At 33.4% G+C, this 12689-nt stretch overlaps 1 protein-coding gene across 1 annotated transcript; it reads left to right on the plus strand.

The window, feature by feature from the left end:
- The first annotated feature begins 1314 nt into the window (after positions 1 to 1314).
- Positions 1315 to 6481, plus strand: LOC149479032 (uncharacterized). Its single transcript, XM_089708438.1, has 3 exons — positions 1315 to 1362; positions 2849 to 3069; positions 3160 to 6481. Exons 1-3 carry the CDS (start codon positions 1315 to 1317, stop codon positions 6479 to 6481), a joined length of 3591 nt encoding a protein of 1196 aa, XP_089564564.1.
- The last annotated feature ends 6208 nt before the right edge of the window (positions 6482 to 12689 follow it).

Raw genomic sequence — 12689 nt, forward strand, 5'->3', positions numbered from 1 at the left:
AATATTTTTAATATTGGCATGATAATAACTTATGTAATAACTTAAGACAGAAGGTCCTTCAAGTAGACACTAAATAGATTAACCGACTTGGTATTACATGGATCTCACAACTTTTGACGGTAGAAAGACTGAGCTGCGAGACTTGGGTTTTTTACAGGATGTTTTTGATGGGATTGTCTATTTTCTATTGATATCTGTAAAATTATGAAGGCGCAAAAAAACTTAAAGTAGTTAAAATGATAGTATGACAAATCACGCAAATAAATTACAATGTAAGTGTAGTAAAAATATTCTAAATATTATCCACAATACATCTGTGTTTGAAACAATCCTTTAAAAAAAGCAACATTATCAATTCCTTTGTAAAAATAGTTGCCTGTAAAAATAGAAAGGCAAATCTGCATTAAACATTACAATATTATACTGTATAAGTACATGACATTTATAAAGGGCGTTCTACATTTAATCGGGTTCTTATGATTAAAATAATGTAGTCTTATGAAGGTTAAATTTAATAACAATTCGAATATGAAATTTTCTACCCTATTACTCTATGAAAAGGATACCTGTAAATGATTATTATTAACCAAATTATGAAGTCTTAATTCCAAACAAGAAATAAATTGACCACAATATTTTAAGTGTGTGGATGCTCAACCAATATTCTTATGAATGATAGATAATTTCTGCTATAGTATCAATAATTTTTTATTTTTTATAGTGGAGAATGCATTTAGGCATACCCAGGGCGCTCGGGGAAAGGGCCCTGGGTTATGTCGGACTCACCCTGCAGCGGCAGCCTATCTCTAGGCCCAACGCGACTAGCTGTGGCGGGAGGCCACAAGCTCTACCTTCCTGGGGGGCGGCGTGAATGGAACACTTCTCACACCGCCTCTCCGCACCGGATGATGGATTATGTCCCCGTTCCCACCGGCGCCCATTATCAAGGAGGCAAGTTGCGACCGTGTAAAGCGGCCGCAACATGGCGTCGACGCCCAATAGGACGTCGACGACGAATTGGGTCCGCGGTAGGATTTCTCTCGCGGACCCGCTCTGCCTCCATCAATAATTACACTTAACGCAAATTCATGCAAAAGCAAATAACCGTATAGTAATAGTTATCATACAATACTTATCTCTTAAAAGTTAAATCGGAAAAGTCACGTATTCCTCTCAAATCACATAATTGATGTCATATCAATGTTTTATAATCAGTAAAAAGATAGATGATAAGATCTTTTCTATATAATAAAGGTTAAATCTCAAATTATTATTTTAATTCTAAATTAATGTCGGATCTAACCGACTTGTGAAATGTGGAAGTGTGTGGGATTATTGCTCTTTTTAGGGCAATGGATTTTAGTGAGTATTTATACACTTTATAGTTTTCAGTTAAACTTAGTTAATTTATTTATTTTATTTACTCTTTATACTTAGGCCGAGATTCACAGATCGCACTTTAACTTTACTTTGAAGGAAAGATCTACTTTCACAGAAAAATATATTTCTTAGTCGTGTCAAGCTCATCTTTACTTTCCGAAAATTATACTTTACTTAGTAAAGGCTAAGGAGTCGATAATCATGACTTTGGTCTCAAAGTAAACTTTACATGACTATGCGTATAAATCATGTAGGCCTTCATTTTAAACTAATTTCCTAGAACAGAAACGCATTTTAATATGGTTGGGTTATAGCTCGAAACGTCATGTCGATTTGAGTGACATTTTTTTGTTGATTTGTTGATCGTTGCATTGCTTCGTTTGTCTTATAACATTATAATACTTTTCTGACGAATTTTGCTGTGGCTACCGGTTTTTGATATTTCTACTACAATCTTCCCGACCCTGGCTTGTTATAACGGACTTGAAACTGCTACCTGACTGACAATTATTATTGCAAATCCACGTATTGCAAATCCACGTAAAAAAAAACACAATGTAGGTAACATTGTGTTTTTTTCTAATCAATTAATTTTTGATATAAAATAATAATGTTATTATTATATATGGAAACTAGCGGTCCGCCCCGGCTTCGCCCGTGGTACATATGAAAAATAGATGTTGGCCGATTCTCAGACTTACCCGATATGCACAGAAAATTTCATGAGATTCGGTCCACCCGTTTCGGAGGAGTATGCAGACTAACATTGTGACACGAGAATTTTATATATAAGATATAACTTAATTCAATTATATGTTCTCAAAAACATAAATTATGCGTATAATCTAACAGTCACACGTCTTTCCCTGTACTTTACTTTGAGGCCGTACTTTTCTTAGGAAAGTCAAGCAATTGTCTCTGAAATTAAATATGTTGAAAGTAAACTTCGGTCATACAAAGTTTACTTTGTGAAGACTCTTTTGCGGTAAAGTAAAGTCACGACTGTGAATCTGGGCCTTAGTTAAAGTCACAGTTTATATATGAAAATGGTTTTAAAACAGTTACAAAATGTGAGTCTATTAAAATCATATTTTATATTAAACCAGATCTACTACAAAAATATGATAATACAGATTATAAATAGGACAAATTAAATGAACAAATAAATTATATTGCAAATATAGGAAACAATATTTTTAATACTTTTTATCGCGTCACCTATTCCTTGACCTTCACAATTTCTCAGTTACATTACTGCCGTATAAGATGATTAATTATAACATTCGTCTCTGCTTGGATTAGGATAATAACTGTTAAACATTTGAAAATCTTACAAAAAATATGTACTAGCGCGGAGCCTGGGTTTCGAGCTAGTAATAATTATTAAATTTCAATATGCTAACGATATCAACTATACTGGAATCGTAAATCAATAATTGTAATTTAGATTTTTATTCTACTCCTAAAGGTATCCTCAGAACCAGTGACAAACGAAGAAGAAATATCCCGATATGTCCGAAAAGCAGGAGACTGTTGTCCATGCCCTACATCACGACATGGTGATACGGACCTTAGTGCATCGGAAAATGTTAACACCATGACCTGTCCTTGTAACTCACGCAATGATGATTCAGACACAGCATCATCTATTTTTTCACCAGTTTTCAGCGCCACAAAGTCTTTTGCAAGGTAACGTATCAATTTTAAACTTAACGTAGTATATATAGTTTCAGATTTAATAATTATATAACAATAACATTTAAATTCTTACATTTACAGACAAATTGAAAAAAATGGAGAATTAAAGCCACTTCTTGAACCAGAAGTTGATCTTGCGTCATCTGTATTAGAAACTTTACGGGAAGCTACTGAAGAAGAGTATAAAGAAGCGCTCGCTCGAGATGCTGCAAGAAGTGCAATACAAAGCTTAGACCCTGATGCGTTGATTGATGATGTAGTCGCTATAGTCAGTCCAGCAGATGCACGAGAAAGCATGGATATGGATACCGTACCAGAAGCATCTCATAATCAAGAAAATAGATGTGTTTATCCTTCGTCTGGCGATTATGGTAATATTAATATTCTAGGCAGAAATTCATTGCCTAGCTTAACTAACTCTTTGTCTGGACCATTTGATTTAAACTATGCGCCAAGTAACTTATATAACAATTTAAATATACCCAATACATTAGGATTACCTGGAAGGACCCTTCAAGCGCTTCCTTTTTCTCCAAGTGGAAATCGAGGTCGTTTCCTCCCATTTAATAGACTGAATCCCTTTGCAATAAATACACGACAACCTGCACTTAATATAAGACAGTTATTAAATGCACGAAGGCCTTTAGATTTGGATAATCTTATGAACTTGAGAGATGTTGAACTTATTCCTCCACGAAAAGTATCAATTGCGAGAAAACCTACTACGCATCCTGAAGAAATTGCTTATAAAATGAACAATCCTATTTTTGAACCTGCCATTGATGCAAGCAATAATGTTCTGAGCAAGATTCAAAACATAGAAAATATTGATGATACCGATACAGGAGATTGTTCACCTGAAAGAAGTAAATTGAATCAAAATAATAATATTCATACCAAAATTTTAAATAATATACCATCACCACAAGAATCGAATATTATTCAAAGCAATTTTGATAAACAGCAAACTTATGATAGTCAAAAACATATAGTGCCCGACCACAATAATTATAATATTATGCCGCAAACTGAATGTCTTGATAAAAATCCGTCACTGGGTGGTAACTCCCTCCGGGAACACGATGCCTTAACTGGTGAAAGTCGTAACAGCATAAACATGCTAACATCACCAAATGAGTCAAATATGGAAAATAATGTTAAACCTGAAACTAATTATCTTTCTCAGCAAAATTATGTGAGAGAAGTTTCCTCTGCATCAGAAGATGGCACTGGTACACAGCGTTCCAATGGTATATCATCCATAAAAGATAACGTGTTAAAAACATTGGAAGATTTTAGACAAGCTAATACCATGATGCATGAAAATTTACGATCTAGCTTAGATAATGTATTAAATCTTGATAAAAAAGGAAGCGCTATTGACAACAAACATTCTCCTAATAGCATAATGGATAAACATATACATTTGAAAGAAGACCGTTCAAGTGCCTCATTCAAAGATAATCTTAGCATGGAAGATTTACAACATATGTCTGACAAGATACTTTTAAAGAATAATGACGTAGAAAGCACTCAAAAATCTAATGAAATGTCTCACGATATGAAGCAAGACGTTGACACAGGAATGAATATTAATGAACGTTATAGAACGCCCGCAAATGTTGAAGAAAGTAATCTTGATCTTCAAAGAGATTCGACGAATCTTGAATGTGTCATACAAGATGATACAAACAGTAGTCCACAACGGTTGTATAAAGACAATAATGAAATGAATGTAGCAGCAAGTGAACCTATAAATACCAGTTATAGATCAAATCAATATTCGTATAATATTCCAAATAGTAAAAATAATTTAAGAAATCCGGTGGTAGAGGACTCTTTAGAAGATATAAATCTTGACATATTTCAGTATCAACCAACTTTAAAAGAAATAAATGGTGTTAAGCAACTTCCATTACCTAAATTTAACATGAAATCTTATAAAACGCAGTTGCCTATTCCAAATTCTTTAGATTTAAAACCTGTCAAATTACAAAAGGCATTTCGGAAAGGTAGTGATATTTTAGGTGCTACTTTAACAATGAAACCACATTCAACACGAAGGTCGTTTGGATTAAACAAAAACATGAGATCTACAGAAATTGAAACGAATGGTTTAGGAATTCCAGGCATTGATGACATTCGATCTTATTTAGAAAATAATGTTCCAAACATTTTGAACTTACCCCTCCTCGGCGTTGGTTCCGATAATAAGTGTGAATTTCCATCAGGCTTGAGATCAGATATTACGAATAATAATCTGAGATCATTTACGGAAGAGGTCCTAACAAATGTTCAAGAAAGTTCAGGTAAAACTTTCAAAGAAGCTAAAGGAGGAAATAGTAGATATTCTCCACTGCTAAGAGATACAGTTTTAAATCCTACTGATATTATTGAAACAGTCGATGAAGCGCATGAAAATGCTAACGATAAATTACGTAATTTCCAAGCAGATTTAAATGATAGACTAAAAAAACTTCACCAAAGTTTAATGAGTCGTTCAAAAACTCCATCGTCCGTCTTGCAACAACGCGAACGCACAGCATATCTTGAGCCAAACAGAAAAAATAAAAAATCAAATCCAAAAACATCATTATCTGTTAATTCAAGAGACAACATAAACAAATCTACATTAAGATCTGTATTAGATAAAAATGATAAGTCAAGACTGTCTTCTTCAAAACAAAATCCCTCACTTTCATCTCCAAGTTCCCGTGCTTCAAATGGCCTTTCATCAAGTAGACCTATAACGACAAACAAGGGAACTGACAATTTACGTCTCGGACAAAAAGTAGATTCAAAACGGCCGCTTCCTTTACACGAAAGATTAAAGTTAGCGAGAGAAAGCAAGGAAACTATTTCTTTCACTACTACAAAGAGACCGCCAATAGTGGAATCGTTGCCGAAAATTGAATCGTTTTCTTCTCGAAATCCCATAGAGTTACCAAAAAAAGATATCCGACCAAATCAATCAAGGTGGGTTTTGCCGGAATCGAATGCATCAGCAAGAAAACAAATAAGCAGGGAGCCAAAAACTTCTCCCAGTGAAATTACCTATACGAAAACATTACCTAAAACATCTACGTGCGATGAAAATAATGTCCAAACATTAGGTGAATCGTCACAAGGTAGAAATTCTGGGCCAACGATAGAAACGAGTTCAAGAAGGTCCAGTAAAAAATCTATATTGCCTAATATTGCTGAAAATGCATTCTTATCAAAGGTGAAAGAAGCTGTGTCTCCTAAACATTTAACGCGCCCGCTTTCAAGGAACAACAACTATGATAAACCTTCTAACGATGATGTTATTCCATCTCCTTCAGAAGTCCAAAGATTAAATATTGAACCATCTAATCCTAATGGAATATCATTCGATTGCAAAATGGTTTGCTCGAAGAATTGAGAAGCGATTGAAAAATAGTGTTTAGTATTTTTTGTGTAAGTTGTAAATATTTATTTATGTAGTTGAACATGATATAATAAAAGTCTACATGATAAGGCCGTGTAAATAATAAACGTAGAAAATAAAAAAGTTTTGTTTTATTTTATAGTTCAGGATCCATCGCCCATTTTTGCAAGTGATTACTATCAAGCTAATTTTCCGTGAGTAGCTTTATTTTGATGAGACGCCCAATAATTTCCTATACGAAACTCTCGATTGTGGTAGCTAACAGAGCCAACAAGGATACAATTTTTTGATTTGATGGTTCTCAAATATTTTTTACTAAAACTGATTTTTTTTTTGTTCAATCTCAAGATAATTATCTAAATTATTCGAAATAATTTTTGTGCTTCAAAATCTATGGTTTGATCAAAGAGTCCCCTCTTTCCAATGTGTATCGATACGAGGTTCAGGATCCATCGCCCATTTTTGCAAGTGATTACTATCAAGCGTAATCAAAATAAAGCTATTCCGTGAGTAGCTTTATTTTGATGAGACGCCCAATAATTTCCTATACGAACTCTCGATTGTGGTAGCTAACAAGGATACAATTTTTTGATTTGATGGTTCTCAAATATTTATTACTAAAACTGATTTTTTTTTTGTTCAATCTCAATATAATTATCTAAATTATTCGAAAAAATATTTGTGCTACAAAATCTATGGTTTGATCAAAGAGTCCCCTCTTTCCAATGTGTATCGATACGAGGTCGATAAATGATTACTAACCAGCTGATTTTTTTGTTTTCACTTAGTTAATATTTATATAGGTAATTCAACAGACATATTGTCCTACAAACTGCATAATAAATATTTGAGAACCATCAAATCAAAAAAAATTATCCTAGTTACCTCTGTTAGCTACCACAATCGAGAGTTTCGTACATGAAATTATTGGTCGTCTCATCAAAATAAAGCTACTCACGGAAAATTAGCTTGATAGTAATCTCTTGCAAAAATGGGCGATGGATCCTGAACTATTATAACCTGACGCAGTTTTTTTTTTTCATTTCATCATTCCGAAATTGTAAGATAAAGTGCATGTGACTCATAAAGTGGGTTAAGAGTATTCAACCTAGACTTTGAAGTATTCAATTAATTTCATCAAAATCGATACAGCCATATCTTAGACATATCTTAATTTAATATGAATATATTAAGTGTAACTATACTCCTAGATATGGCCTAGTTATGGTTTGTGGACATCAGTTGCATACGGATCAGCGACCTTTACAATTAAATCTTGGTTCGTTAATATACCTACATCGTTTTGATTAGAATTCTCAAATAAATAAAGGAGAAACAAAACCTAGGTCACTAGGTACCAAAATGAAAAATACAAAACCAAATAAATATCTGTGTTCCGAAATTGTTTAGAGATTTGTGTCAATAATAACTTTAGCTTACATTGTTCTTTTCAAATTTCTAAGTTGCATCACTGGCCGCGAAAGTTCATCACAACGCCAACTATACCCAAAATATCTCCTTGTAATAAAATAGCAATGTTTCTATTACGGCGTTTATTAGATGGTAATATTATTTTAAAAGATTAAGTTTTTAAAATATACGGGTTTGTGCCGAAAGGTTTTTCATTGTCTCCTTTTCGAATAATTTACTTACTTAATCCATACTTAATATTATAAATGCGATGCTATGCCTTCAAGCCACACCTCCGTGCCCGTCGGAGTGGGGAGCGTGAAGTTTTTTCGTAACGGAATTTCTCGATTTGGTCCCCGCGCTCAAGGCCCGCGAGCTATGCAATAGCTTAAAAATATTAGCTAATGTAGCTACTGAAGGAGATAACTTGATGTAGGTATATTTTCCTTAGATTGTTGTTCCATTTTATAATTTACTTATTATTAACTAGCTTTCCGCCCGCGGCTTCGCCCGCGTTTTCAAAGAAAAACCCGTTCCCGTAGGATTTCCGGGATAAAACCTATCCTATGTCCTTTCTCGGGTATCAAAATATCTCTATACCAAATTTCATGCAAATTGGTTCAGTAGTTAAGGCGTGATTGAGTAACAGACAGACAGACAGAGTTACTTTTATAATATTAGTATTGATTTTATACTTATTCACGTATATTACATACAGTAAACTTCTATTTATTGGAAAAAATCGGAATCCAAGTCCTCTATTTAAACATTATTTTGAAGTAGGTACCGCAAATTGCATTAATATTAATATGATGTTACGTATGAACATAGACGTATTTAAATCATAGAGATAGAATGTACTACGTACTAGAGAGGCGATCGCTACTACACTCTCTTTAACACGAGCTAGAGGTAAGAATCACAAGTCTCTTTAGTCTGTGTCGGACTGTGCCCCCCGCTTGCCGCGTCAACACGTGTTATTGCTCTGTTCAAAATGCCTTCGTGTTTGCTTAGATATTGTTTTAACAGTTCCCATAATACAAACAAAGCCCGAGGAGTGACTTTTCACCAGTAAGTTTCCTTATTATGAGTAAGTCATGCATTTTACTAATATTGTTATCATTTTGCGAAAAATCACCACGCGTTCTGCGTTTCGCGCCATTTTTCATAGACTAACAGCACAGACGTGACACTATCGATGAGTCTGTTAAAAAAATGTAACTGGATTTTTTTAACTATGTATATACAATATCTACTAGGAAAGATTACCGTGGTGTAGTACCTAAATATTTATACTTTTACCCGACTACGCAAAGTAAAACGGTAGGTTATATTAAGTAATATTTATTTATTTACCTATTTTTATTTATTAAAAAAAGCCTAATCAATAGTTGTTCCAATAGGATTTATAAATTATTATGCACAACAATTACAAATAAACACAACATTCACAGAAACTAATACAGTAAAAGTTCCTTAATCGCGCTTCCTTTATTCGTGTTTTTACTATTCGCGGATTAAAAAAATGCGACCCAATTTCTATATTCACGACTAAAAATTTTTTTTATTCGCGGATTTAATAAGTACATACATAATAATAAAATTATTCCAATAGGTATCTTACCCAATATCCTTGTCAAATGGACTAATAAGAAAGTAAAATAGATCTTATAACAAGTTTGCCTAAAGTACATAATATTATGTTCTTAAATGATATCGCCGAGGCCTTTGACACAAGCCGCCTTTGTCGCAAGCCACCTCTGCAGCGATTGATGTTTTTGAGAATGTAAATAAACAGAATGGAAGCAACCTTATAACTCAATAAATAAAGTATATTTTTAAATGTAGTTCTGTTTATAGTAAAGTTACAAAAATTGTGATCGAGTAAGGGGGCGTCCATAAATTACGTGAGGTGTTTTTTAAAATTTTCTGCACCTCCCTCCCCCCCTGGTGAGATGTCGTGAGAATTTATTCAACCCCTCCCCCATCCTCGAATCTCGCGTGAGATTTTTCAAAATGTGAGTTTCTTATACGTAAACGCCATCAACATTGAATCATCGTATCCATTTAAATTACATCATGAAGCAAAAACTGATAAAACTATTGATTACTACACAAAACGACAAAAGCTTAATAAATTGATATTATTTAAAGGAAATTAAAATACATAGTTTAATATAAAATCCTCGTTTTATTAATTCCCTAGTATCAGTACCACCAGATAGTACCGAGTAAACAGATTGCACAATGTGTCGCATCTGCACGCATTGCTTAATCTTTGAACTTGAAGCCACGCCTCGCTCGTTCCACACGTACCCCACCACATCGGCCGCGCGCAATGTTTTTGTTTGGAATAACCCCTCTAGTAATATATCTCGATGATTTAAATACGGATTCAAATAAGCCTTAATTTTTGTAGGAAAATTTTGTGTTGACATAATATTGCTGTGAGAACGCTAAATTTTAGAGTTTTCAAAGAAAAAAGGTTTTTTGGTTTTATTACATTTAAAAAAAAATATTTTGGTTAAAGGAGATTTTGATTTTTTTTTTCAACCATGTCGAAGAAAACCGTGTGTAGAATATCTTAAGAAAGTTAAAATCTCTGCCTTCGCGACTCAAAAACTAAATTCTCCTGAAAACGTCATCATAAAGAAATATTTTTATTATTTATTACTCTTACCTTGAATAAATTACGTGTGGTAAAGTTTGGCATAAACGTGGAGGTCGAATGAGTTTGTGGAAAATTTTGAGCGGAAAGTTTCCACGGAAAGACACAACTTACTAGTTATGTTGAGACTTAGGCGAACTCGTCTAGACGGTCGGCCAATAGTTTTTTTCTCGAAATAGGTATACGTTTAAAACTAACATAAACAAGTGTAAACAAACTGGATACAGGGTGCATTTTTGGGTCAGTGAAGGCAGGTTTTTAAGGCAATTTACAAAGCCTATAAAATTTTAGTTACGAGTCGGACTAATTTCAGCTTTCGTTTATGCATATTACTAGAAAAAACATTATCTATCTCATTTAAAATTTACTCAAATGGATTAACTTTTGTCGAGATATTTTAAAACATTACTTATACGAACAGAACCTAGTCGAGGCTTTGGAAATTCGCGGGCCTTTGTGTTTTGCTGTTTCTGAGGATGCGTTTTATGGATGCATATAGCGAAGCACTGGTAGAAACGGATTCAACTATATATTATGTAGGTATACTTAATATTTTAACGCTGAAGAGTTTGTTTGTTTGAACGCGCTAATCTCAGGATTTAATTGTGAGATATGAAAAATCATTTCGGTGTTAGGTTAAAATTATCGAGGAAGGCTATATAATATCATCACCCTAAGACCAACAATAGCGGAGCAATGCGGGTGAAACCGCGGGGCACAGCTAGTGTTTTCTACAGGGGAATAATAAAACAAGCCACTAAAAAAACTCAGCGACTGAAGATGAGATACTGTTTTAATAACTTGATCGCTATGAATTTTAGTGAGCGATAAATAAACTAAACAAGCGACGATTATTGGATGATAATAAATTTGGGTAGTGATTAATCCTAGCTTAGGGATTAACATTTACGACCCTTTAAACCTTCATAAATTTTATATTAATAAAGTTGTCGTGATGAAAATTCTTGACGAGAAAGTTCAATAGTGTACCGTTAGTTAGAAACATGATTCCATGATATTTTCTCGATAGAAAATATCGTTCCATCCGGGTGTTCCTTGACTCCTCTAAAGATTTTTCCTTTCTGACCCGTCTCAAAAACTTACCCTGTATATAACAAAAATAAAAGTATGCAAAGTATTATCACAGTATTACAATATTATTTCCTACAGTAAGGAATCGCCTTTGATGTCGCGTGATGCCGCCGCCAGCGTAGGTACTTACGCTGCCACACGAAAATACGCTAGGGTTGCAACAAATGGGAAATAAAACAATTTTGATTATTAATATTATGATGAAATCATTTATTCATATGTACATTCAAAATAATTGCGATTATTAAATCTGATGTAATTATTTGTTCATAAATATATAATTACAGATATTGCACTGCTAAATATTATTTACGTGGACACTTTATTTTTGGATGTTCTTAATTGTATATTATACCATTTAACTAAGTAATGCATTCGCATTGGGATGTACAATCTGATTAGAAAAGGGTATCATTTAAGCTATCACCAATTTAATTAGTTTTGTGTTTCTTAAATAATAGGGTTTGTCCTCAAAATAGTAGATCTGTCACCAAAATGTAGTCACCAAACAATGCAAAATCAGTTCCACAATAAATCACCTAAAATCCTGAGATATAAGGTCTAGTACCAAATAAATGTTTTTGTATGTATTATAATAGGTGTGTCCTAATAAGTATTTAAGCAAACTAATTTAAAGAGATCACCAATAAATCATATTATGTTACTAGAAAATTGCATTAAGTTCAAATAAAAAATTAGGGTTGTCATCATCGTTTCAACCAAAAGATTCTGCTACTTAAGCTGCTACTTAACTAGACTCCCAAGGTTCTAAATTTCCACTGGTAGTATAAATTATATTTAAATAATTTTTTAGCAGAGTAGGAAATAAAACAATTAAAGTAAAAATAATCAATATTTATTGTTTAAAATAATTACCACTGAACAATCAGCGCTGGTTTAAAATAGCTGGCTTATGGCTAGCAGAATAGTAGATAAAACACTTAATTAAAGTTAAAATAATCAATATTTATTCTTAAAAATGATAACCACTGAATAATCATTTGGTCATCATTGGTCAATTTTTAAAGCGCG

Source organism: Colias philodice, chromosome 21 (genome assembly GCF_061535455.1).
Source record: "Colias philodice isolate Cphi_HAF_F1 chromosome 21, ilColPhil1 Martin Lab GWU primary, whole genome shotgun sequence".
In the NCBI taxonomy this organism is placed as follows: domain Eukaryota; kingdom Metazoa; phylum Arthropoda; class Insecta; order Lepidoptera; family Pieridae; genus Colias; species Colias philodice.

Bases quoted from the DNA above. Each gene is read 5' to 3' on its own strand.
- LOC149479032 (XM_089708438.1), top strand. From the start codon at position 1,315: ATGTGGAAGTGTGTGGGATTATTGCTCTTTTTAGGGCAATGGATTTTA. The intron at 1,363-2,848 runs GTGAGTATTTAT...CTACTCCTAAAG, and splicing joins TTTTAGGGCAATGGATTTTA to GTATCCTCAGAACCAGTGAC. The intron at 3,070-3,159 runs GTAACGTATCAA...TTACATTTACAG, and splicing joins GCCACAAAGTCTTTTGCAAG to ACAAATTGAAAAAAATGGAG.